The 25,649-nt window shown below is 48.0% G+C and overlaps 1 protein-coding gene across 1 annotated transcript in view; it reads left to right on the top strand.

The window, feature by feature from the left end:
• Positions 1 to 25,649, top strand: part of LOC123346978 (antigen WC1.1-like) — a 55,719-nt gene that overhangs the window by 26,288 nt on the left and 3,782 nt on the right. The window contains exons 2-11 of the mRNA XM_044984436.1: positions 5,233 to 5,547; positions 5,776 to 6,090; positions 11,868 to 12,185; positions 12,266 to 12,580; positions 14,778 to 15,086; positions 15,622 to 15,684; positions 15,770 to 16,084; positions 16,509 to 16,544; positions 16,916 to 17,053; positions 20,134 to 20,229. Coding sequence (XP_044840371.1) covers positions 5,233 to 5,547; positions 5,776 to 6,090; positions 11,868 to 12,185; positions 12,266 to 12,580; positions 14,778 to 15,086; positions 15,622 to 15,684; positions 15,770 to 16,084; positions 16,509 to 16,544; positions 16,916 to 17,053; positions 20,134 to 20,229 — 2,220 coding nt within the window. The remainder of the gene's footprint in view (positions 1 to 5,232; positions 5,548 to 5,775; positions 6,091 to 11,867; positions 12,186 to 12,265; positions 12,581 to 14,777; positions 15,087 to 15,621; positions 15,685 to 15,769; positions 16,085 to 16,508; positions 16,545 to 16,915; positions 17,054 to 20,133; positions 20,230 to 25,649) is intronic.

The following is a 25,649-nucleotide window of genomic DNA, read 5'->3' as shown; positions in this document are numbered from 1 at the left end:
TAGCATGGCCTGTAGAATAAAGTCTAGAGGGAATTATCATTGTACTTTGTTTGACAATAAACCTGGCCGAAGTGCCTTCGTACCCAGGGGCGGCTTCAGGCACCAGCATGCCAAGCACATGCCTGGGGAGGCAAGCCACGGGGGGCTCTCTGCCGGTCACCGCGAGGGCAGCAGGCAGGCTGCCTTAGGCGGCATGCCTGCAGAGGGTCCGCTGGTCCCGCGGCTTCAGCGGACCTCCCACAGGCTGCTGCCAAATTCGTGGGATCAGGGACCTTCCGCAGGCAAGCCACCGAAGGCAGCCTGCCTGCCGTGCTTGGAGTGGCAAAATACCTAGAGCCGCCCCTGTTTGTACCTTACTAGAGTCTGTGGTCATTGGGGGTTCTCACAGGGTCTGCTGTGTCAGCTATCTGCACAGAGCTGGGACAGCACACAGAGGGAGCACACGCATGCAGCCGATTGATATCAACATTGAACAGAGCAAAGCACCACACGGGGAGCATCTGACAACAAACACAAGCATAACCCTTCAGCAGAAACAGAAAGGAGGGTCTCTTGTTAGGGCAGTTGGATGCTGTCCTGGGGAATTAGAGTCTATCCCTGCCTCTCCCACAGGTGGTCATTAACTGTGTGTTCCTCATTTTATGGGTGGCCCCCTTGAGACTGTGAGTGTCTGATTTGCAGAAGTTCTGAGCACTCTCAGCTCTAAACTGAAGTCAGTGGGAGCTGTGCTGCACAAGCTTAAGTACTCTCAAAAAACAGGACGTGGGTATCTCAAGTTGGGCACCCAAAATCAGTGGATGCTTTTGATAATTTTGGCCATAGAGTGTCTCTGGGCTTTGGTTCCCCATGTTTAAAATGGAGATAATTACACTTCTCTACCTCCCAGGTGTTGTCAGCTGTTAGCTGTGTGTGTTTTTTCTCTGTGTGTTGCACCAGCTCTGTGCAGATAGCAGACGCAGCAGGCCTCAATCAAACTGCCCAAGAAGACTATAGATTTGGTTCAGTGGTGAAGGCGCTCATTCCGGTTTATTGCTGACAAAGCATGGTACTAGCTCCCCGGATCAATGTCCACAGTTACACTGGCACTTCTATGCCTCTTACAATGGACTTGGCTCAGTGAGTGGCGAGACTTTCCACCCCCACCTCCCCACTCCGAGGCCAGAAGAAGACTCCCTCTGTGACTTGTCTTTTATACTCTGATAGAAACCAGTTATGTCTTGCCCCTCAGACGTGGTTAATTACCACCCTTTACCTGGTACAGTTTGGTTGGATCAAAACATCTCTATCCATCACCTTGTCATCCTGACTTACCATTAGGAGGGGTTAGTGTGTCCCTGTATCATCATTGGGAAGTGTGTTTACACCATAACCCTGTATCAAGGTGCTCTGGTATTACCCTTCTGCAATGTGTTTATGCACGTGCCAATGCCTAGCACTTCTCATGAGTGTTTGTGTTTTTTCAAAACCAACCACGCTTTTTCCAGGTTCATGTTCTGGACAATGAACCTGCACCCATAGTCACAAAGGGACTAATGAAGGTTTCACAGGCAGGTACAAGTCTGGCGTTCTGAATGTTTGAATGCTTCTCTTTGCAAATTTTAACTTTCTTTTTTATTCAGAGCTATATAGATTTTGGGGCCAGAAGGGAGCTTTAGATCTAGTCTGACCTCCTGGGTAACAAAGACTAAAGAATTTAAACCAATTACTTCTGTACTTCATCTCAACTTGTGTTTGGCTAAAGCATATCTTCCAGAAAGGCATCCAATTTTGTTCTGAATACTTCAGGAAGTGGAGAATCTTCTGCTTCCCTTGGTAGTTTGTTCCAATGTTTAATCAGTATCACTGTGAAAAATGTCTGCCTTACCTCTAATAGGAACTTATCTGGCTTTAACTTCCATCCATTGGTTCTTGTTATGATTTTCTCCACTCGATTAAGAGGCCTTTAGTATGCAGTGTTTTGTCCATGGGAAGGTATTTATACACTGCGATCAAGACACATCTAGGTCATCTTTTTGACAAGCTAAACAGATTGACCTCCTTAAATCTCTCACTACAGGGCACATTTTCAAGCCCTGGAATCATTATTGTGGATCTTCTCTATGCCCTTTCCCATTTTTTAACATCCTTCTTACAATGTGGACACTAAAAGCAGATGCAGTATTTGTCTCCCCAGTGCTGTACACACAGGAAAAATCAACATCCTACTAGAGCTGGTTGGAAATTATTTGGCAAACCAGAGTTTAAATGGAAAATGCCAGGTTGTTGAATTCAATATTTGTCATGATAGTGAATCAAGTTCAAAGAACTTTCTGAAAACCACAAGCAGGATCTGGTAGAAATGTCCATGGTTCCCTGCCAGGTTCCCTGGTGGCTTCTGTTAGTCCTGCCATGCAGATTGTCCCAGGGCTGGGTACCCCAGTCTTCTAGGATCTGCAGCTTTGGGGCAGCCCCACCATACAGATTGTCCCAGAATTTGAGACCCTAGTCTTTCTAGGGTCTGTACCTCCAGGGCAGCCCTGCCAATGCTTTCAGGCTCTCTGCCATGGGATAGGAACCCGAAAGCCCTGGGAGCCCCAGCTCTAACCAAGGCTCAGCTCCAGGGTCTGCATCAGGGATCCTGGAAGTCCTGGGATGGGTTCTGGTGCCCCAGGGTCTGTGGCTCTGGGGCAGCCCTGCCTCGCAGAATGCCCCGGACTGGGCTATTTGCCTATTTAGGCTACCAGCTGGCCAAGGAGTCTGGGAGCCTGGGGGTCCCCAGTCCAGGGCAGGCTACATGAGGAGGCTGCCCCAGAACCCCAGCAGTGGATGTGAGAAATTGACATGCTTGTCCTGAGGTTAACAGTGGTGACACTGACAAGGAGTCAGTGTCACTCCGCATCTATTGGGGGTCCTGGGAGCAAATTTCATGTTGGATACACCATGGACTGGAGTTTCCAAAACAAAATTTTAGCTGGATTTCCAATTCACAGGAAATTTTAAAAGAGTGAAATTTCCTGTACACCTGAAATCCTGCATTTCAGCCAGCTGTGCTCATTGCTCCCCTCTTTATACATCCATGGATCACCTTCGCCGTTTCTGCAGCAGCATCACACTGGGAGCTCACGTTCAGTTCTTTGCCCACTATAATCCTGCACAGAACATGGGAAATATATGTATCTCTGTGACTATTATGTGCACCTCAGTCTCTTTTACTGCTATTTTCACATTTCCTACCAGGGCTCAAAGGGCAACCCCCATGTGAGGTCCTCACATGTCCCAGGATGGCAGACAATGGTTTCATAGAACCCAGTTACTGGTACTTAACTGACAATACAGGTGTCAGGGGTTTTGATCTTGTGCATCTGGCCAAGCTGAGCACAAGCCCCCTTCCTTGGGATGGGCCAATGAGGTGGGAAATCTTAAACAGAGAGCTTGGGAATTGTTAACAGGGGAGCCCTGATGAACAGAGTGGGTGAGGCAGAGTCTGCAGGGAAGGAGACTGAAACACAATCCCCAGAAGCAGGAGTTCCTGGGATAAGCTGAGTCAGCCCAGGTTTTGAGGGAAAAGCTGAACTTTAGGTAAGACATAGGCCTGTGGGCCTTCAGTCACTTTATCCCTTTTCTCTGTGATTGCTGTGTTCCTATGGATAAATAAAAAATAACACTGTCCTGGGTCTGGTACTGTTCAATATTTTCGTAAATGACTTGGGTGATAGAGTAGAGATACACTTACACAATTTGTGGATGACATGAAGTTGAGAGGGGTCGCAAACTCTTGGAAGGCAGTGTTAAAATTCAAAATCAGAGAATCATAGATTCATAGAATATCAGGGTTGGAAGGGACCTCAGGAGGTCATCTAGTCCAACCTCCTGCTCAAAGCAAAACCAATCCCCAACTAAATCTAAAACTAAAACTGGAGAATTAGTCTGAAATCAGTAAATTGAAATTCAGTAAAGATAAGTGCAAATCATTAGACTTAAAAAGGAAAAATCAAATGCAAAAAAACCCCAAAATAAGGAATAACTGAGTAGGCAGCAGTTCTGCAGAAAATGATCTCACAGTTACAGTGGATCACAACCTGAAAAATCGTGATGCTGTTGCGGAAAAGGGAAATGTCATTCTGAATTATATTAAAAAGAATGTAATATGTAAGACACAGGAGGTAATTGTCCCACTCTACTTAGCATTGGCGTGGCCTCAGCTGGAGTCCTGTGTCCAGTTTTGCTCATCACTGTATAAGAAAGATAAGGACAAATTGGAGAATGTCCAGAGGAGAGCAACAGACAGAGTAAGAGATTTAGAAAACATGATCTATGAGGAAATGTTGAAAGAATTGGACATTTTTAGTTTAGAGAAGAGAAGATTGAGGAGTGAACTGATAACAGTCTTCAAATAATTGAAAGATTGTTTGTCAATTGTTGTCCATATCCACCAAGGGTAGAACTAGACATAATTATCTTAGAGTGCAGCAAATGAGATTCAGATTAGATATTAGGAAAAACTTTCTAACTATACCGATAATTAAGTACTGGAACAGGGTACGTAGGGAGGTTGTGTAATCCCCATCATTGGTGACTTTGCAGAACAAGTTAGACAAACATATGCCGGGGTGGCCTAGGTATAGTTAAACCTCCCTTGATAGGAGGAAATGGACTAGATGATCCCTTGAGGTTTCTTCCAACCCTACATTTCTATTGTTCTGTGGTTTTACCAGCTATTCAGGCCTTCTGATGTAATTTTTTTTTGATCCCTGATAAATGCTATTTGACATGCTCCCTAGGTACCAATAGATTGTAGAGTGATTCATACTCTTTACAGGATATGAATAGACATCCTGCTGCTGTCCAAAACCAGAAATGTGTTTTGAACACCTCTGCCATTTCTACCTCATTATTAACAATTTTACCATGTCGATTTCTAATGGTCCCACAGCATTGTTAGGATTTGTTTGTTAGTTTGTTCCTAATATACTTTAAAAATGACTTATTTTTCATAGTCCTCCCTGTCACAGATTTTATCCTGATGTCTTTAGCTTCCCTTGTCAGTTTTCTTCATATCATAACTTCTAATGTATAGTGATTTCCTCTATTTCCCACTTTTTCCATTTTTGTAATATATTGCCTTTTTATTTCTATTGCTGCATTCACTTTGCCACTGACCCAGAATGAGATTTTAGGAAATGTTTTATACCAGGGGAGCACCCCAACTCCCAAAGCCCCTTTTATAATTTTCAGCCTTCATTGACTTTCTAGGACACATTAAGCCCCGTCTTGTTGGAAGAGATGGTGCCTGCTCAGGACGTGTGGAGATAATACATGGAAACACGTGGACCACAGTCTGTGATGCACACTTTGATCTCAAAGTTGCCAATGTTATCTGTAATGAACTACAGTGTGGAACAGCTGTATCTGTCCCAGGAGGAGGTCATTTTGGAGAAGGACAAGGCGAGATCTTGACTGAAGAATTCCAGTGTGTGGGGAATGAGTCTCTCCTGTTCTCCTGTCCCAGGAAATCACAAGTGAATCAGAGATGCTCACACATAAATGATGCTGGTGTCATATGCTCACGTAAGAATTCAGCACAATGTCTTTAAAATCCCAGTGATGTGTATTCTAGATTATGGTGAAGCAATGTACTGTTCTCACTGTGTAGGGAGCTGGATTTAATAGGGTTGGATCAAACCCCAAACAAGCCAAGATAATGAGAAAGGGATCAAATGCCACCTGACTTTCCTTTCTTTAACTATTTGCTATAAAATAGCCCCAAGGCTCCCTCTCTAAACCCCTTCTCCCCTGGGCACACAGGGTTCCGGCTGGTGAACAGCAGCACAACATGCTCAGGGAGGGTGGAGATCCAGGTTCTTGGTGCCTGGGGAACCCTCTGTGACTCACGCTGGGATTTACCAGACGCCAACGTTCTCTGCCATCAGCTCAACTGCGGGTTTGCTGTATCGACTCCAGAAGAAGCGTATTTTGGGAAGGGAACTGGCTCAGTCTGGACAGACACATTTCACTGTAAAGGGACTGAAACCCATTTGAGCCAGTGCCCTGTTACTGCCCTGGGGGCCTCTCAGTGCTCACACAACAATGATGCCAGTGTGATTTGTTCAGGTAAGTGCAGGAGTGTTGCTGGATTAATGACACCTGCCCGTCAGTGTGTGACACTGCCCCCAGAGCAAGGGAACCTCAGGGCACAGCAAGGAGAGGGGGAGCTAGATACTAAACCATGTAAAATAATGGTAAATGTATTAAAAATAAAATTAAAGTAAATAATATTATCACAAAAGTATAGTTGTGACCTGGGAAAGCCCTGGATTCTCCAGTAAAAACATCAGCTCTGTCCTTACGCAGGGCAGAGGAGCAGGGGCAGCACTTTGTCCTTCGGGTTACATAAATGTCACCAACACATTGTCCTCAGCCTTCTCCAATAGTAATTAGAGGGGGAGCTGGTAGTGACTCTCAATATGGAGGTTGCTTCACACTTTCTATTATAAAATACTCTCGGCATGTTCTTGAGACGTTCTTGCACTTTCCTTGATTGCTAGAGCTTTTGTGATTTGGGAAGGGGTCAGTGCTGGGGCCAGGAAAGTGTCTTCTCCTAGTGCAGTGAGATTCCATCCGGGTTTGGTTGAATTATAAACTGCTGAAAATCACCATTTCCCTTCTCTCACGTGAGTTCCTGCAGATATTTTTGGTAGCACACCACAGAGAAAGTAGTGCTTTCACTCACTTAGTTTTCTCTACTTTCACATCTTTCCAATTGAAAAAACTCAAAAGATGTTTTCCCCTGCTTTCTTATACTTTTTAACTTTTTTCTAACTTTTTATAGTGGAAGAAAAGATGAAAAAATAGAAAGGGGGAATGTAGAGGAGCGGACTCACCCCTGTGGTGCCCCCTGCTGGTGACTTCTCAGAATTAGCTCCTTCCAGCTCCAGAGTGCCCTCTGCAGGCCAGGGATCCATCTGTCCTCTGGCCCCTGTGTCCCTCCCTGGACCCTGTTGCCCTTGTAACTGGGGTGCTGCCCCCTAACCATAACCCTTCAGTTTTAGGGTCTTCCCTCCACAGGGACCCTCCACCCACTATTCCCAACTCACCTCAGTATAAGGCTACTGCTGGTCATCATCTAGCTCCACACCCTGGGGCAGACTGCAGTATCAGCCTACTCATCACTGGCAAGGTTGGTTTTGGACCTGCTGCCTTGGCCTATCCCTGGGCTGCCCTTCTGCTAGGCCACAGCCTGCGGCTTTCCAGGCTGGAGCTCCCCAGCTCCTCTGCCTTTCCCCAGCCCTGCTCCACTCAGGTACCCAGTCTCTAGCTTCCTGAAGCCAAGCCCTTCGCTTTCTGAATGCAGAGAGAGACTGAGTCCTTGCTCCTGGCTCCCAGCCTTTATAGGGCCAGCTGGGCCCTGATTGGGGCGTGGCCCAGCTGCGGCTGCTTCTCCAATCAGCCCAGGTCTTTCTTTCACAGCCTGCCAGCCCTCTCCTAGGGCTGGTTCCAACCCTATCAGGACTGGAGCGGGTCACCATCCTGCTACAGGGAGGAAGTGACAAACCTGTAAATCCAAAAACTGGAAAGGAAAATTGAATGTTTAATTTTCCAAAAGTTGAAATGAATCAACATTTTAGTTAGAATCTAAACAAAAATTCTCATTCCATTTGCAGTATCTTAGATCTGTTTAAAAATTGAAATACTGCATTAGAAATACTTCACGGGAAAAATGTTGGGTTGTTGACCCGCTCTAATATTTACCCTTTTTATTAAAAAAAAAAAAAGAAATTAAACACCATTAAGTTAATTTAGTCAAATCCAAAGGCACAAGATTTAACAAGATAAGGTTACCTATGTAATGTTAATTCAGCCTCCCACCCTCCTTTGTGCATATACGTTATGATACATTCTTATTGCATGCACACATCCTATTACTCTCACCTACCTCCAGCTCCTGCCTTCTTCAGCGGACTGGGAGGATGGTGCTCAGAGGATGGAGGAAGCAGTTGAATATTTCTTTTTATCCTCATCATTCAACATGTGATCCAGGGTCTTATTTACTATAGAATATATGGAGATATACCTATCTCATAGAACTGGAAGGGACCTTGAAAGGTCATTGAGTCCAGTCCCCTGCCTTCACTAGCAGGACAAAGTGCTGTCCCTGACAGATTTTTTTTTCCCCTAGGTCCCTAAATGGCCCCCTCAAGGATTGAATTCACAAGCCTGGCTTTAGCAGGCCAATGCTCAAACCACTGAACTATCCCCCATACCATACAAACACTGCACTGAATACAGAATTATTAATTTCTTCATGGGCTTTTCTATGGTGCTCGTCACCGTAGTATCAGAGTGCACCACGAGCATGAATGAATTCATCTTCATAACACCACAGGAGATAGCAGACTTTTATGATGCTCATTTCAAAAGTGACTTAAGCACTTAGTAGACCAAGAATAACATATTCCAAAATGCCAATGTGACTTAGAGACTTAAATCCTATTTCCTCCAGTAACGTAGGAGCCCAAGAACCATGCAGACTTCTCCCTCTTGCTGCCTAAGTCACTTCTGAAAATGGCACTTAGGCTCCTACATCATTTAGCTGCTTTTGAAAATTTGACATACAATGATTAAAGCCAAAATTCCAAATTTGGGGTGATTGGGCAGCAACCTGAGACCCTCAGGGCCTGATTCTTCAGAGTACTCACCATTTCTGCAGAGCTTTGTGTGTTCAAAGTACTCTCCAGACATTAATAAACCCTCACCAAACTCCAGGGAAGCAGGTGGGTAAGTATTATTGTTAGCTCTATTTTACAAATGGTGAAACTGAGAGAGAAAAGCAAAGTGACTTGCCCAAGGCCACCCAGTGAGTCAGCAGCGGAGACAGGATACAACAATGTGTTTTGCGTCACAGCCCTGTGCTGGTTCCACCCAATGCCACTGCCTGGCTGCAGAAAAGCTGAGCACATCTTGTCTTGACCCTATTGGCAGTTGTGAGTGCTCAATATTTCTGCAAATCACACCCCGTAAAAATTGGCTTAAGAGACCTGCTCAGCATCACCTGTGAAATCTGTGGCAGAGGCAGGAACAGAACTGAGCTCTACTGAATGAGGGTCACTGCTCTTAACAAGATCATCCTAGTTCTTCCTGCACAGCCCTGCTCATTCTCTACAGGCCTTCCACATTCTAAAGTGAATGAGGCAGAAGCCCTGGATTTCAACCTTCTTCCTAATAATGGACACGTAGCTTCCAGTTCCAGGACTGTCTCCCGCAGAGCCCAGTGTCACTGGTGCCGTTACACACCATGACTAGGCCTATAAGGCCCTGTCCAGCACTCTCAACAGAGGTCTGCTCTCCTCTTTACAGCGGATACCTTTGTACCTTGGGGGCAATTCACCTCATAGCTCTCTTGCTTCTCACAGAGGCTGCTACCTGCATTCCTAACTGATTTCCCTGCAGCCCTGCCCTGTCTCTGCTAACTACCTACCCAGTCCATACCCTGGTTCTCCGAGGGAACTCTTCAGCACATGGGGATGCTGATTTCTCCCTACAGTTGCTGGAAGGAGAATCCCTTCTAAGAAAAAACACCTGGTTCCTTCAGTATGAGCTCCATCTGCTGTGACCCCTTCTGCCATTCCTGAGGGGCTGTGGTACCCAGTTATATCCATGAGCCTCATCGGAAAGCCCCAAATCTACTGTCTACCCTCACACTACACTACATGGCGTAGCTAGGACAGGAAATCTGGCTTTCGAGGGGTGGGCAGTGATGGGAGGGACAAAGGGAGGGGTGCAAGAAGGATCCGGTGCCATGATTTGGAGGCAGGAGAGATGGGGAGCTTGCATCCCTCCACCCCTTCCAGTTGACCCCCAAAGCTGAGGCTTCCCAGGGCACACAGGCTGCGGGGCTTGCCAAGGGTAACCAGACAGCAAATGTGAAATATTGGCCAGGTGGTGGGAGGTAATAGGTGCCTATATAAGAAAAGTCCCCAAATTTCAGGACTGTACCTATAAAGTCAGGACATCTCATCATTTAGGCGTGCCCTTTGGGTGAAGGGGGGTCCCTCTGGGGCTCGAGCTCCACCCACCCTTCCCGACCCTGGCTCAGTGTCCGTCACGTCCCTTTCCTGCCAGCACTGGGAGCTGCTGTTCCAGTTTCCAGCCCCAGCACTAGCCCCGCCCAGACCTGCTCCCACAAGGCACACCCTCCATGGGGCTAGAGCTGGGGTCAGAGACCAGGGAAGCATCACACAGCGCCGGCAAGAGAGAGACGCTTCCAGGCTGACGGACACCGAGCCGAGTTTGGGAGTCCCACCGTGTGAATTCAGGGGGCTTCGGCCCTGATTTGGGTGGGCCTGTATGCTAACTGAGTGGGCCACAGCCAACTCATGACTACACCCCTGCACTACACTTGGATGGCCCATTTCAAACAGGGGCCCTGAATTTTGGGGAGTGGACAATGACGGGAGGGCCAGAGGGATGGGTGTAGGAGGGATCCAGTGCCCTGGTGAGGGAGCAGGAGGGGGGCTCTTTTCCCTCCACCCCTTCCAGCCGGCCCTTACCGCTCAGCAGGCACCCAAAGCTGAGGCTGGCCAGGCCACACAGGCTGCGGGACGTGCCTAGGGTAACCAGATAGCAAATGTGAAAAATTGGACAGGTGGTGGGAGGTAATAGGCACCTATGTAAGATTTGGGGGGCTCCAGCCCTGATTTGGGTGGGCCTGGATGCTAACTGGGTGGGCCACAGCCCACCCATGGCTACACCCCTGCACTACACTTGCTGCACACAGGCATTCTCCTGCTTCAGTCTTAGGGCAAACTCCTGGCTGTGTTGAAGTCAATGGAGGTTTTACCACTGCCATCAGTGGGGCCAGGATTTCACTCTTAGCCTTGAAATGTTATTTGGCTACCAAGATCCTTGAACTGTTTGGGTCCAGTGAACACACACTGCACCCATCAGGTTGCCATACTAGTACAGACTGTACCTGACACAGCCAGTGGGTGTGCCCTGCTCTGACTCTTCTGTTGTCTTTTAACTTTGTCAGTCTCTCCTGGCTGCAGCTGTGTTTGAACTCGGTGAGTAATTCCTAACTTACAACCTTGCTGTAGGACTCACTGATTCTGAGACACACGCAAAGACTGACATTCGCATCCCCAGGGAGTCACAATATTCACCAACAGAGAACATCCCCTTCCCCGCCCCACACACAACCTGCTTAGTGTGGTGTGAATTGATCAGCTGGAATCTCATGTTGGGCTCAGAGATGACACCACAATTCAGGGGACAGCTCCAGTCAGAACCACCAGTGCCAGGAACTATCTCACACTGGGAGCTCCTGCACTGGACCCAGGTGAACCAAGAAAGTTGCCACCGACTGAGCAAAGATAAGAGGGAACTAAGGAATTTTACCAACAATAATCTGTTCCTGACCACAGTGAGCCCTGCTCTTCCATTGGCCAAACTCCCTCAAGGCAAACTTGCCTATATCATTCATGACCCACCTGCTAAGTGCTTGTGCAGACACCATTCACTGGCTTCCAGGCATTTAAGCCTGGATAAAGTGACTACAAACCTCAGCAGCCATTCTACCACCACACACAGAGACTATTTTCCCAATCAGTATTCTGCAGGAATTCCCTCGCTCACTCATTTACAGGGGCTGCTAGCAAGCCCTTCTGTCAAGCTCAGAGTGTTACAATTCTTATAGCACCTTCCACTTATAGAGTGAAAAGAATAAGTGTCTTCTGACAGAGTCTGTTCCCTTTAACACTATGACACACTCTGATCATTGGCTTATATCTTCTTACTGAGAAACAGTCCATAATTTCATGCACACTCTGTACTATTTCTAGTGTATAACAGGGAGTGTTATTCAGTGTATTTCCCCTCTCTCCTGATCCCAGGTCACTCTGAATCACTCAGACTGATGAATGGAGAGAGCCGCTGTGATGGGAGAGTTGAGATTTCCCTCCATGGTGTGTGGGGCAGAGTGCTGGATGACCAGTGGGACATGAACGATGCCAGCGTGGTGTGCAGGGAGCTCCGGTGTGGAGTCGCTGAGAAAGCTTATAACCCCCTTAAGTTTGAGAGAGGAACGGGCCCCGTGGGGCTGAGAAGGGTCCAGTGTGCAGGAAATGAGACTCGTCTGACTCTCTGTGACATCTTCATGTCTGAGGCAGCCCAGGCAGGAATTACTGAGGACGTCGGTGTCGTTTGCTCAGGTGATTCATTTCCAAATCTCACAAATATTCTCTGTTCAGTAGGAAAAAAGCATATTAACAGCTGGGATCTATCCCTGCAGGGAGCAGGAAGATCAGACTGGTGAATGGGACAGGTCGCTGTGCCGGGAGAGTGGAGATTTATTACCATGGCAGCTGGGGGACAGTCTGTGATGATTCCTGGGATCTGCCAGACTCCAATGTCGTCTGCAAACAACTGGGATGTGGACATGCCATCAGGGCAACTGTATCTGCTCATTATGGGCAAGGATCCGGGCAGATCTGGCTGGATGATGTGAACTGCTCTGGGAATGAATCTGATCTCTGGTCGTGTCCTTCCAGGGTCTGGGGCCAGCACAACTGCAGACACAAAGAGGATGCAGGAGTTCTCTGCTCAGGTCTGTTCTGGGAATGCTCTGGTGAGCCGTGTTACCAGGGGATTTAATGGAGGGGGCAGATGTTTAAGGATATTGGTGAGAATGATACTTTCCCTGACAGTCTCTGCCTCTCTTTCCCCTGTGTAACTACCTACCAGAGTCACCATTAGAAAGTCTTCAGCTCCCACCCAGAGATACTGGAGCTATTGGAAGATTTCCCTAATGTTAGAATGCTGCATCTCAGGTGTCTGAAGGAGACAGTATCATGGAAAGCAGTGACTGAAAAGGATGTAGGGTCCTAGTGGAGAAATAACTGAACATTAGCTCCCAGTGCTGTGTGTAGCAAAACGGGCTAATGCGAACCTTGGATGTATACACAGGGGAGCAGAGAGTAGGAGGGAGGACTAAACGTTACTATTGTATATGGCACTGGTGAGACAGATACTGGAATATTGTGTCCAGTTGTGATGTCCACAAAAATTGGAGAGGGAGCAGAGAAGAGCCACAAAAGTGATCTGATGGCTTGAATAAAAGCCTTACTGTGAGAGATTTAAGATGCTGAATCTGTTCAGCTTAACAGAAAGATGAAGAGGAAACTTGATGACAGTCACAAGGAGAACATACCACTTACTAAAGGGCTCTTTAATCTAATGGAGAAAGGCAGAACAAGAGTCGATGGCTGGAAGCTGAAACCAGACAAATTCGCCTCAGAAATAAGGCCCAGGTTTTTAACAGGGAGGGTGATTAACTTATCAGAACAAACTGCCAGGGAAATGGTGCATTCTGCATCTCTTGAAATCTTGGTGTCTAGACTGGATGCCTTTCTGGAAGCTCTGCTTAAGTCAGACTCAACTTATTAGGCTCTAAGCAGCTGTTTTACAGAAGGTCAGATTGTTTGACCCCTGCCACGCTGTCTGGGGTGGCTCACAGCTCTGAGTGCTCACCTCCGGGCAAACTGTGAAAAACAGGGCAACTCCCCAACTGGTGGTATATTTTATAATTAGATTTCAGCAAGTCAGAAACAGATGTGAACTCCAGGATCACTATATCAAGCTTACCATTGAGTCACAGACAGTCGCCTTAGACTCTCAGTCTATCTGGCCACCCAGACACAAACTGGGCTTACACACAAAAATCACTCGACATTCAGGTTGTTTCCAGTCCCAAGAGACCAGTCACTTACCCCAGACCAGTTGCTAACCTAGATCTTACGCCAAAGACAATGCCTGCAGCCCATCCTGTAATAAACTATATACAGGTTTATTAACTAGGGGAAAAGAAATAAAAGGAATAAAAAAAGAAATACATGTTAAAGCAAGCAAACATCTACACACAAATGAGTTACCATTTACATCCTAGGAGGGACAGAATTGTAGTGATCTGTCAATTCCAAATGTCCTTCAGCGCTGACTCAAGGGTAACCCCCCTTGGGGTCTGTGGCTTCAGTTTGGTGTCTCTAGCCCTGTCACAGTTCAAACAGCCCAAAAGATGAAAAATCTTCACATCTACTATTTTTATTTCCCTCTTCCAGCCTTCAAAGTGATGGGACGAGGCCTTCTGCATCTCAATGGGTGTGATAAGGCCATTATCCAATCCTTTATATTGTGATGATCCTTGATGGGCCATCTGATTTTGATAGTCCTCGGGGATGGTGGTGGGGAGGGGAGATGATTCCTGTGCCTGAGTTCACTGGTTCAGAGCAAACATTTTCAGTTATAAAGCAAAACTTACATATTTTCTTGTAGCAAGGACCACAGACATTACAAGTGAGATTAATGTCTGCAGCAACCAACCACCATTTCATAGAGTCTAAACACTAAATACATTCCTACAAGACTTCCTACCTTTTCTGAGCAAAACTAACACACAGGTGACCTGGTCTGGTCTCCAGCTATAAGATTGTCAGGTCTTAGCTAATGCCTGCAGCCTGGGCAAGAGCTGGCATCTGGTCTGCCAATGTCACAATCCTTCCCGTCCTTTATCTGTTACAGTCTGTATGTAGCTGCTGGTAAATGGTGGCTTTCCAGAGATGCCCAGTGTATTTCTAAGGGGCCTGTGGTGTCTAAAAGAGTCTCTTATTCTTGGAGTGGTTCTCTAGCAGTTGCTCCTGCAGAATGATGTGCAGGATCATTAGCAATCTCTGGGATTTCACTTTTCACACCCCAGTTCATTTCAGAATCAGACGATTTAAATTCCCTTTTTGTGCATTTCCTTCTAGAATTCACAGATCTCAGGCTGGTGAGCGACAGTGACTGTGCTGGGCGACTGGAGGTTTTCTACAATGGGACGTGGGGCAGTGTTTGCTCCAATCAGCTGTCTGAAGTCACCACAGTAATTGTCTGCAAACAGCTGAGCTGTGGGGATGGAGGGAATATTGCAGGAGTCTCAGAATATGGAAAGGGTCCCACATGGCTGGACCACGTTAGATGCAGTGAGCAGCACAGCTCCCTCTGGCAGTGCCCATCAGACCAATGGAATCCAAAGTCATGTGATAACCGAGCAGAAGAGACCCATATTTCTTGTGTTGGTAATTCTGAAACTACCTGCATGCGCGCGTGCACACACACATGTATGCGATGTGTTCAATTAATTGAATGGTTAGGATAGAACTTCTTGTTCTTCACATCTCAGTGTAGGCCGATGTAAATTCTCAACACAAGTTACAAACATATTTTCATGATGTTTTATAAGTATAAGCATTTGTCTGATTTACAACAAACATGGAAGTTAATCAATTAATTATACAATGTGCTAAGGCAGTGTGAGAGCGAAGAAAAGCCTCTCCCTAGAGACCGTCATTAGGCAGCTCTGTGGTTATTAATCCTTTTGGGATGAACAATCAGAGATGGGCCCAGGCTGTGCAGTTTGGCTCAAGACTATGTGCATGTCGGCCTGTGTGTCTCAGTAACAGCTGAATAGCAAATTAATTAGGTATTAAATGACCCAGAGTTCACATTTCAGTTCATACAGTGCTGAAATTAGGGGTTTAAAATACAGATAAATTCTACCCCCACATCACACACAAAATCCAGTGCATTCACCTCGGCTTTTTCTCTTCATAGGAAAAAGAGCAAAACCAACTCGAAACCCATTCACCGAGTGCCCGAACTCTCCAAGCTGCACAGGTATCTCTGCTTCTCACTGTCTCCCTCTTGGTCACTAAGGACTTTCCCAGCTGTCCAGTAACATGTGAGGTTTCTTCAATTCCAGACCAGGATAAGTTACGTGTCGTGGGAGGAAAGGACAGATGCTCGGGCAGAGTGGAGGTTTGGTACCGTGGCTCCTGGGGAACAGTTTGTGATGACTCCTGGGACATGGCAGATGCCAAAGTTGTGTGTAAACAACTGGGCTGTGGATCTGCTGTATCTGCCCCACGTGAGGCTGCATTTGGCGAGGGGACTGGCCCGATCTGGGTGGAGATGCTGAATTGCCGAGGGACAGAGTCATCTCTCTGGGACTGTCCTGCCAAGCCCTGGGGTGAGAGTAACTGTGACCATAAGGAAGATGCTGCTGTGAATTGCTTAGGTGAGTGACAGGAGATATTTCTGCTACATGCTGTAATTTTCAGGGAGGAGGATGGATCAGCCCACCCCCGCCCCCCTTGGTCCCAGACCAGGCCCTCCCATCTCCTGTGTGCAGGAGCATCATGGATGCTGTTGGGTGGAACCTTTCTGGGATCAGACAGGCTCAGGCATCAGCCCACACAGCTCCTGCATCCATCACAGGCCCCAGTGTGCTGGTTTGTTACTAGAGTCCTCATTGCTGCACAGAGCACAAGGGACTTGGGCCCTACATCACTAACAAACAGGCCCTGTGCTGCTGTGAGGGAGTTTGTGGAGGTGACAGCTTGAGACAACCAGGGACTCTCAGTGGCGAGGTTCCCCCTGGTAACAAACACGTCACCTCCCCCTCACTCCAGACTCCAACTCTCCTCCCTTTCCCTTTGCAGGTGTGACAGAGAGGACAGATTCTCCAAATACCCCAGGTAAACCATCCCTCTCCTCTCATCAAGGGTTAAATTTCCCTGGTGCTGGGTCACAGAGGAGGAGCTGCAAGCTGCAGCCTGAGGGAAGGATCTCCTTTCCATGGCCTGTGACATCTGAGGGTGAATGACACCTGGGTGGGAGCTGCAGGCCCTGCTGAGCAGGATGTTTCCTGTTTGCTGGCTCCAGCTGACCAGGAAGGGCCTATGATTTAAACAGCAGCCTGTGAGCTGCCTCCATGGTTCACAGACTGTGTCCCAGCCCATTACCCTGCTGTACTGGGCTGCGCAATAAGTGACTGGGGAGCTCCCTGCCCCTGCCCCCCGACTCTCACAGGATAATCTCTCCCTTTTGCCTGTTCATTTCCATCCAGCTCCCCCGCGCCGCCCTCCAACTGACAGTGGGAGAGTCATGGTGCCCGTGGTCATCTGCATTATCCTGGGGGCCCTGCTCTGCCTGGTCTTAATCATCCTGGGGGCGCAGGTGCGAAGTGCCAAGGCACAGCGCAGAGGTGGGTGCTGATTGATGTCACTGTGTGAAATGCCTCTGCAAGAGCAGGGGGGCTGCAGGGTGTCAGGGTGAGGGGCGATACTGAGCTGGGTAGGGTGGACGGGGTGCCTGGTAACTCCTCTCTCGTTTACTATTTTATTAACTGTTTGGCAATTGAACAGTCCAGTCATGAAATCTGGAGATGATACTAGCTAGGGACAGCTTCAGAGAAGCTGCATCTCTATCCCCCCCCCCCCACCTTCCAGTGATCCACTCCAGGAGTTCCTACTCAGGTCTCCAGCCATCACCTGTCTCTGGGTGGGAACCCCCTGTCCCACCTCCTTGTGGCCAGGGGTTTTTAATGATGCACAGCCCCCTGCCTTCCACTGTGATACCGCCAGCAAACCAGTCTGCCTACAGGCCAGCCCCAGTGCTGTGTGTTCTCCCCAAAGGCTCTGAGCAGTGCATTGCCAGCAGTCACAAGTTACGAGCCAGCTTTCTCTCAGCAGCCTGGTAGACCACCGTCCGTCCAATGATTCAGTGTTGGGATCCCTGTGGTCAGAAGGTCCTGCCCATTTGATAAATCAAAACGAAGGCCCTGAGCCTGTTTAAACAGCCTTTCATACCAGAAGTTTTCTTTGTCTCTTGACTCTGATAACCCAGTTTGAACCAGTCTGTATAAACCACCTTGAAGGCTGTTACCTTTCTGGAGTTGTTACAATCTAAGGGTATGGCTACACTTGCAAATTTGCAGCACTGCAGCAGGGTGTGAAAAAACACCCTCTGCAGCGCTGCAAATTGCGGCGCTACAAAGCGCCAGTGTAGTCAAAGCCCCAGCGCTGGGAGCGCGGCTCCCAGCGCTGTCCGTTATTCCCCACAGGGAGGTGGAGTATGGACAGCGCTGGGAGAGCTTTCTCCCAGCGCTGGCGCTTTGACTACACTTAGCGCTTCAAAGCGCTGCCGCGGGAGCGCTGCCGCGGGAGCGCTGCCGCGGCAGCGCTTTGAAGCGCTAATGTAGCCATAGCCTCATTGATTCACCTTAATCACGCATCCCCCACCCACCCACCCACCCACCCTGTTTTTTCTTTCCGAAGGAGCTGTGGTAACCCTCCCAAATGCAGTAGAACGTAAACTATTCATAGATTTAATACAGTGGTTCCCAAAGATACTGCCTGGGGTTGCAGTATCTGTCACAGGGAGGGGTTCTGAATATCATGAGGAGAGACATCGTGGAAAAAGAACCTAGAGAAATTGGAAATATTGTCAGGGGAAAAAAAAGTGTATTAAAATCAAGCTATGGTAAATAGTTGTGAAGAGAGTGATCCAGTAGAAAAGACAATCTTAGGAAGGAGATGTGCGGGAAAGGATTATACTGTATTGTACTGAAAACTGGCACTTGTAGGGGATTTTACTTCTATAAAACACTGTACAAACATTAGATAACAGCTCATTGGAAAGAAGATGGAGAACGGGGTGGCCATCAACATACACGTAACATTCACAACTTTGCAGTAAGACAATGACTATAATCAGGGGTGAAAGTAACTTACAGGATTTACCGGTACTGCCGGAGTCCTGAGGGGTGTGTGGCCTCATCTGGAAGAGGCGTGGCCTCAAGCAGAAGAGGCGGGGCATCTCAAGATTTAAAGGCCCTGGGGCACTGGCTGTGGCTGGGAGCCCCAGGCCCTTTAAATCAACCCGGGGCTCCCAGCTGCAGAGGTGGCTGAGAGCCCCTGGGGCTCAGGGGCAAATTAAAGGGCCCGGGGCTCCAGCTACCGTGGAGCTCTGGGCCCTTTAAATCCCGGCCCCGGCCCAGCCGCCAGAGCTGAGGGGGGATTTAAAGGGCTCGGGGCTCCCCGCAGCGGTGGGGAGCTCTGAGCCCTTTAAATCCCGGCCCCAGCCCGGCTGCCAGAGCTGCGGGGGGGAATTTAAAGGGCTCTGGGCTCCCCGCAGCCACAGGAGCTCCGAGCCCTTTAAATCACAGCCACAGCCTTGGCGCCGAGCTGCGGGCGAGATTTAAAGGACTCTGCGGGGAGCCCAGAGCCCTTGAAATCTCCGCCGCGGAAGCCGGTGCGGTCCAGCACAGCGTACTGGCACTTGCCGGTACGCCGGACCGGACCAAACCGGCTTACTTTCACCTCTGACTATAATCAGACTTCATGCTTCAGGGCTTCAGCCAGTTACCTGCTGGGGTCAGGAAAGAATTCTGGGAAGCCCCCATATTTGTGCTTTGTTTTGCATTGTTTTGTTTCTTGCCCTCTTCTGAAGCATCAGACATTAGCTATAGAGGGAGCTGTGACACTGGATGGGCTGGACCAGTCCTCTGAGGTGGTTCAGAGAAACCTCTTGCTAAGATATCTGGCTGGCGTCTTTTCCACATGCTCAGGTTCAAACTGATTGTCAGATTTGAGGTCAGGAAGGAATTTTCCCCTAGGTCAGATTGGCAAAAAGGGACCCTGGAGGATTTTCCTCTTCCTCTGAAGCATGGAGCATGGATCACCTGCCAGGATTATCTAGGCGTCTCTCGTCTAGTCAGTTCCCTGCCTTTGCAGGGGCCTTGGGCATTGGTGGTACCTTTGTCGCTTCTGCTTTCTGCCTGTGGCACACAAGAGCTTATTATCCTGAGGACTGAAATGCTTTAGTCTAAATGCATCTTTTGGCTCAAACCTAGGGGTATCTGGGTGAAATGCAGTGGCCTGTGTTATACAGGAGGTCAGACTAGATGTTCTAATGGTCCCTTCTGGCCTTAAACTCAATTTAAAAAAAAAAAGGTGTTATCACCATTTTGCCGATAAACAGCATCATGGGGGAATAGTTATTTAAGATGCTCCAAAGGGGAATAGCCCGGAATAATGGGATGAGATTAAAAAGGGAACATTTAAGATTAATGTGAGGAAGCTCCCTGACAGCGAACTAGCCCTGGGAACCATTATCAAAGGGCTGTTGTGGAAATAAACCCTGTCCCCGGGCTCATTTCAATTCCAGCAGTGGGAATGTGTTGTAGGCTCACATTGGGCCCTGGGGGGAGGGGCTGGATGATCCCATAGTGTTTCCCATCTCTGGTTTCAGTGACCCTGTGCAAACCCTGCCCTTTGTTTTCAGGTTCCAGAAGACCCTTGGATCCCTTCTCTGAGGCCGTGTATGAGGAGATTGATTATAACCTGATGAGAGAGAAGCAGGAGATGTTCAGTCGCTCAGGTCTGTGTGTCTCACTCTTAACAGGAAGCAGCTATCTAATGCCCTTTTGATCTGAGGCAGTAGCGTAGCTAGAGGGGTGCAGGGGAAGCAGCCGCTTCCCCTCAGCACATTTTCCAAAAGCAGCGCCATAGTTAGGGGTTACCATGGTGCCAGCAGGCGGGGCCCATGCTCAGCTCTGAAGCTTGGCCTGCGGGGCCGGCACCGGGCTCCTACAGGCAAGGAGGAGCAGCACGTCCAGAGGAGCCATGGGGGGGGTGGAGGAGTGAGGGGGACAGCTCCTCGGCCATCGTGCCCCACGCTCAGCGCGGCCCCAACATCGCCGCGGCCGCCTCTTGCAGTGGCTCAGGGCTCGGCGGCCGAGCGCTTCCCGCCCCTTGCTAATGCGGCAGCAGCAGCATCTCCCGGCAGCGGCTTGCGGCCCATGTGCAGGAGTGGGGGTAGGGTAAGGACCAACCATCCACTCCCTGCTCATGTCACGTCCAAGACTCCAGGCCGCCACCTGCAGGGATTGCCCGGGGCACGGGGGTGAAGTGGTTACAGTGCAGCTACGCCCTTCGGGCTGCTCCCATGACCCCACCCCCCTGCACCACACCCCTCCCCACCCGTTTGCTTGGCCCCACACCCCCGCGTGGACCCTCTAGTTTCTGGTTAAATCCCAACCACCTGGAGCTTCCTGCGCGCTTCTCACTTCCCACTGCCGTGGCGGCTGCCCAGCGCGGTGTCATGGCTTCCTCCGAGGTCACTCGGCAGCTGGTGAGTCCCTCCCAGGGACACGTGAAACTTTGTCGCCTCTTCTCCCCCTCCCCTCCTAAAAACTTCCTCGGCCAGGCTGGGCCGCACTGCGCCCGGCCCCCTCCCCCCAGACCGAGCGCCTTTGAGGGGTGGCGCAGCATGGCCGCAGCGCAGCGTGGCCGAAGAAGCCGGGTGGGGCGCGGCACGGCTGAAGGAGCCAGCCGGGGGCGGGGGACACAACGGCCAGAGGAGGAGCCAAGGGGGGGCACCTTTTTTATGTTTGCTCCCCCTGCACTTAGAACCTGGCTAAGCCACTGATCTGAGGCCCTGACCCAGAGTTATATCACTGCAGCTTCAGTCCTGTGAGCTTGTCATTGGAACTGGGCACAAGTCTTCATTGCAAAATGTTTTGGTGAAAAATGCAGATTCAGAGACACTGAAACATTTCACAAATTCCTGACAATTCCACCCAATTGTTCCAAATACACACAGAACAATTCATTTCAACTCTTTCTAAAGAAAACATTTTGGTTTTTTTCAGTTTTATATTACTTTTCCATTAGAAATTTCCTTTAACTTTATTTATAAAAACAAATAAACAAACAAATATTAACTAATGTCCAAATGATTTCAGTCAACATTAAACTTTTTTTTTACTTTTTCATTTGCCAAAAATTTCCCCAAAAAGTCATTTTGGGATCAACTCAAAACAATCTTGGAATTATTTTGCTTTTCTTCCACAATGGCCAGAGAACCAAACCATCTATTTTTTTTTTTTTTTTTTTTTTTTTTTGCCAAGCTGTAGCTCTGGTAGCTGGTTCTATGTTGAGACCAGCAGTTAGTCTTGTAGACTGAGGGAGATGGAATTCCTTCCCAACATACACTGTGAGTCCCAATTCTAGGGACAGTTAATGCCCTATCTGCCCATCCTGCAGCCTTGGAGTGTAACCAGTGAGGGGTCAGGAAAGCGACTGTCTGTGGCCAGGCTAAACTATCATTTGAAAACTGCTCTGGAGCACTGGAGCAGGGGATGTCCTGTGCCCCCCTCCCACCGCAGTCACTGGTGTGTTGAGCGAGCTCCCTCCTGCCCTCTGAGCAGCAGGGTTGACCTTACTATGAAGTGAACTCAGGCGGCCACCTCAGGTGCCAGACTATGGGGGGTTGCACTAGGACCCAGAGTGTAGAAAATTGTGTCTGCTGCTGGTGCATATGTATCTCTCTGCTCTAGATGCACAGAGATTGTGGAGTGATGTGCTGGAGGAAGGAGGGCACAAGAGACATAACAGGCAGGCAGGAGAAAAGGTGAGAGGGAATAACAGAAAGCAGCAGGAGCTGCAGGGAGAGAGAGGAGGAGGAGCCTCTTATGTATCCCTCTCGAGCACCCCCAGGAGCCTGGACTGATTAACACCAGCTTCTCAGGGAGCTTCCTGTTTCCTGCTGCTTCCCTGAACCCACCTGGGGAGAACAGGCAGTCAACTGAAGTAGTAGGAGCCAGTTAGGCCCTTAAGACACTGATATCTTCCCTCACTCAGGCCCTGCTACCAGCCTGCTTATTTGTCCCCTTCCATTGAGTGCTGAGAGCCACTCTAGCTGGCACAGGACAGCAGTCATGAGTGCAAGAAGAAAACGCCCCTCTGGGGCAGCATTCAGAAAAAGAAAGAAAGCAAAGGAAGCTTTTCTAGCTATCAGGAAGGAGCTCTCCTGAGATACATAGACTTCCAGCCCCAGTGAGTATGTGAGTGGCGAGGAGATGCCTGATCTTCCAGTTAGTCAGAGTGCAGGTGACCTGGCAGCTACTGCAGCATCCTTATCTCCATCTCAAATGGATGTAACCATGCACATTCCTGAAGAAAATTGTAGATCAGAGAAGAGTGTGGTGGAGGTGCTAGAAACAGCTGCTGCTGAGTTTAGTTCCTTAAGTCTAGATGATCCAGGACTATGGACCGACCTGAGCAGTAGTCTGAGGGACTTCCTTGTACTTCATGGACCACAGCAAGTGAAAAACTTCATGTTCCCCAAAGACAATGAAAATAGAAGTTTCCATCTAACACATTACTGGTGTGAAATCCCCAATGGTGACAAAGTGGAGAGGCCATGGCTTATGTACTCAAAAACCCAGAATGCTGCATACTGTTTTTGTTGCAGACTCTTCCAGTATAATGTTCCAGACACATTGGGTTCTACAGGAACAAAGAACTGGAAAAATCTGACTAGAAATGGGGCATGCCGTGGGAAGGCAGCAAATCACCAGAGACCTTTCCATAGGTGGAAAGAGCTTGGGATGAGACTAAGGTTAAAGGCCACCATAGATGATCAGCATCAAGACAAGATTGCAGCAGAGTCTCTTTACTGGCAAAAGGTTCCTAAAAGGCTCATTGCCATTGTGAGAATTCTTGCTACCCAAAACCTAGCACTATGTGGCACTTCAGATCAGTTGTATGTGCCAAACAATGGAAACTTCCTTAAAATTGTGGAGCTGATGGCTGAGTTTGATGCTGTACTCCAGGAGCATCTAAGAAGAGTCACCACCCAAGAAATGTACACACACCACTACCTTGGAAAAACAATTCAAAATGAGATCATACAGTTACTGGCAACAAAAGTCAAACATAAGATTGTGGCACATCTGAAGTCAACAAGATATTACTATGACGAAGTGGGTATTCACCCACAAAAACTTATGCTTCAATACTTCTGTTAGTCTATAAGGTGCCACAGGACTCTTTGTCGCTTTTTAAAGATATTACTCTGTTATTCTGGACTGCACACCTGACATCAGCCATACTGAACAAATGACTTTAATGGTGTTTTTTGTAACAACAGAACCTAGTGAAAATGTCCCTGCAATGGTGACTGTCAGAGAGCATTTTCTAGAATTTATTGACATTGATGATATGACAGGAGCTAGTATAACAAATGTGCTTAAAAAGCTGGAAGATACAGGAATTGCGATAACTGACATGAGAGGTCAGGTCTACGATAATGGTGCCAAATGAGAGGAAAGAATAGAGGAGTGCAGACACGGATCCGAGAGTTAAACCCTCGAGCTCTTTTTGTCCCATACAGTTCAATGTCCCATACATTGAACTTGGTGATCAGTGATGCAGCATCAGCTTCTAGTGAGGCTGCTGAATTTTTTAATGTAATTCAAAGCATCTATGTATTTTTCTCTGCATCAACACATGGATGGCAAATTTTGAAGCAACATCTGGGAACATTCTCTCTGACACTGAAACCACTGAGTACAAGATGGGAAAGGCAACTGGAGGCATTAAACCCTATCAAACACCAAATTGGGAAGATAGATGATGCCATAGTTGCCATTATGGAGGATAATGCTATGACAGGAATGTGGGAGAACAGTGGCAGAGGGAAATGGAATCCCCAGAAACATACATAACTTCAAATTTCTGTGTGGCTTAGTGTTGTGGCAGGACATACTGTTTGAAATAAATGTTGTAAGCAAGAGACTCCAAGGTGTTGACTTTGATATATCTGGAGCAATGGAACAACTGGACAAAGCAAAGTCATACCTACAGTCTTACCGGACAGATGAGGGCTTTCAAAATGTTCTGAAGAGTGCACAGAAGTTGGCAGAGGAACTTCACACTGAAGAAGAAGATATTTTGATTACGAGGCATGGGATAATCCCATAAGAGACCCCAAAGAACAATTCAAAGTTGATTTTTTTAACCAGGTGCTAGATTGTGCAATACAGTCAGTTGAAGAACGTTTCATGCAGCTCAAGGAACACAGCAGTATATTCGGGATGTTGTATGATATTCCAAAACTCCTCACTATGCCTGAAGAAGACCTACACCAGTAATGCAGAGCACCAGAGACAGTGTTGACACATGACGGCATGCGCAATATTGATGCGAGTTATTTAGGTGACAAACTGAAAGCCCTTTCAAGATACATTTCAGCAGGATTAACTCCAAAGGCTGTTCTGGAATATATGTGCACAAATAAGATGGCCACACTCTTTCCAAATACTTTTGTTGCTCTGCATATACTTCTAACACTTCCTGTAACAGTTGCCAGTGGAGAATGCAACTTCTCCAAGCTGAAGTTAATAAAAAAAACACCTATGCTCCACAATGACACAGGAGAGGCTGGTCGGCCTTGCAACCATCTCAATAGAGCATGAGCTGGCCAAGACTGTGGCCCTTCAGCAGGAAGCAGTTCAAATCTTTGCAACAAAGAAGGCACAAAAAGCACCACTTTGATTATTCAAACAGATAAAAATGACAGTGTTTACTATGCAGACAAGAAAAGTTACATTTGCTGTTTAGGTGTTTGAAAGTTAAGTGTTACTTAAAATTTTTGAACAAGGCATTTTAAGTTGTTAGTTCTTCTTTATTGGGGTAGGTAGTAGAGCAGTACCATGAGAGGAGTAGAACAGGAAGAAGGCAGAATTGAGACCTTTCAAAGTTTTGGCCCAAGCGAGGGGGTATGGGGGCATCATTTGAGCTCCCCGCCTCAGGTGCCAAAATGTTGTGAGCTAGTCCTGCGGAGCAGAGAGATCAGCACAGGAGAGCCTCATGACTTTGAGTCACTGCCCTGTTATCCTTTGTGCCATTTTGTCTCAATGTCTGATGGGAACATCCTGCCCAAGGGCTGTGCTGTGGTGGGGCTCAGGGAACTTGCTCAGGGCATCTCCCAGCACCACTGCTAAAATGGTTACA

This window comes from Mauremys mutica, chromosome 1 (genome assembly GCF_020497125.1).
Source record: "Mauremys mutica isolate MM-2020 ecotype Southern chromosome 1, ASM2049712v1, whole genome shotgun sequence".
Taxonomy (NCBI): Eukaryota; Metazoa; Chordata; order Testudines; family Geoemydidae; genus Mauremys; species Mauremys mutica.
The sequence above is the reverse complement of the archived record's forward strand: the minus strand, read 5'-3'. Positions and strand labels throughout refer to the sequence as shown.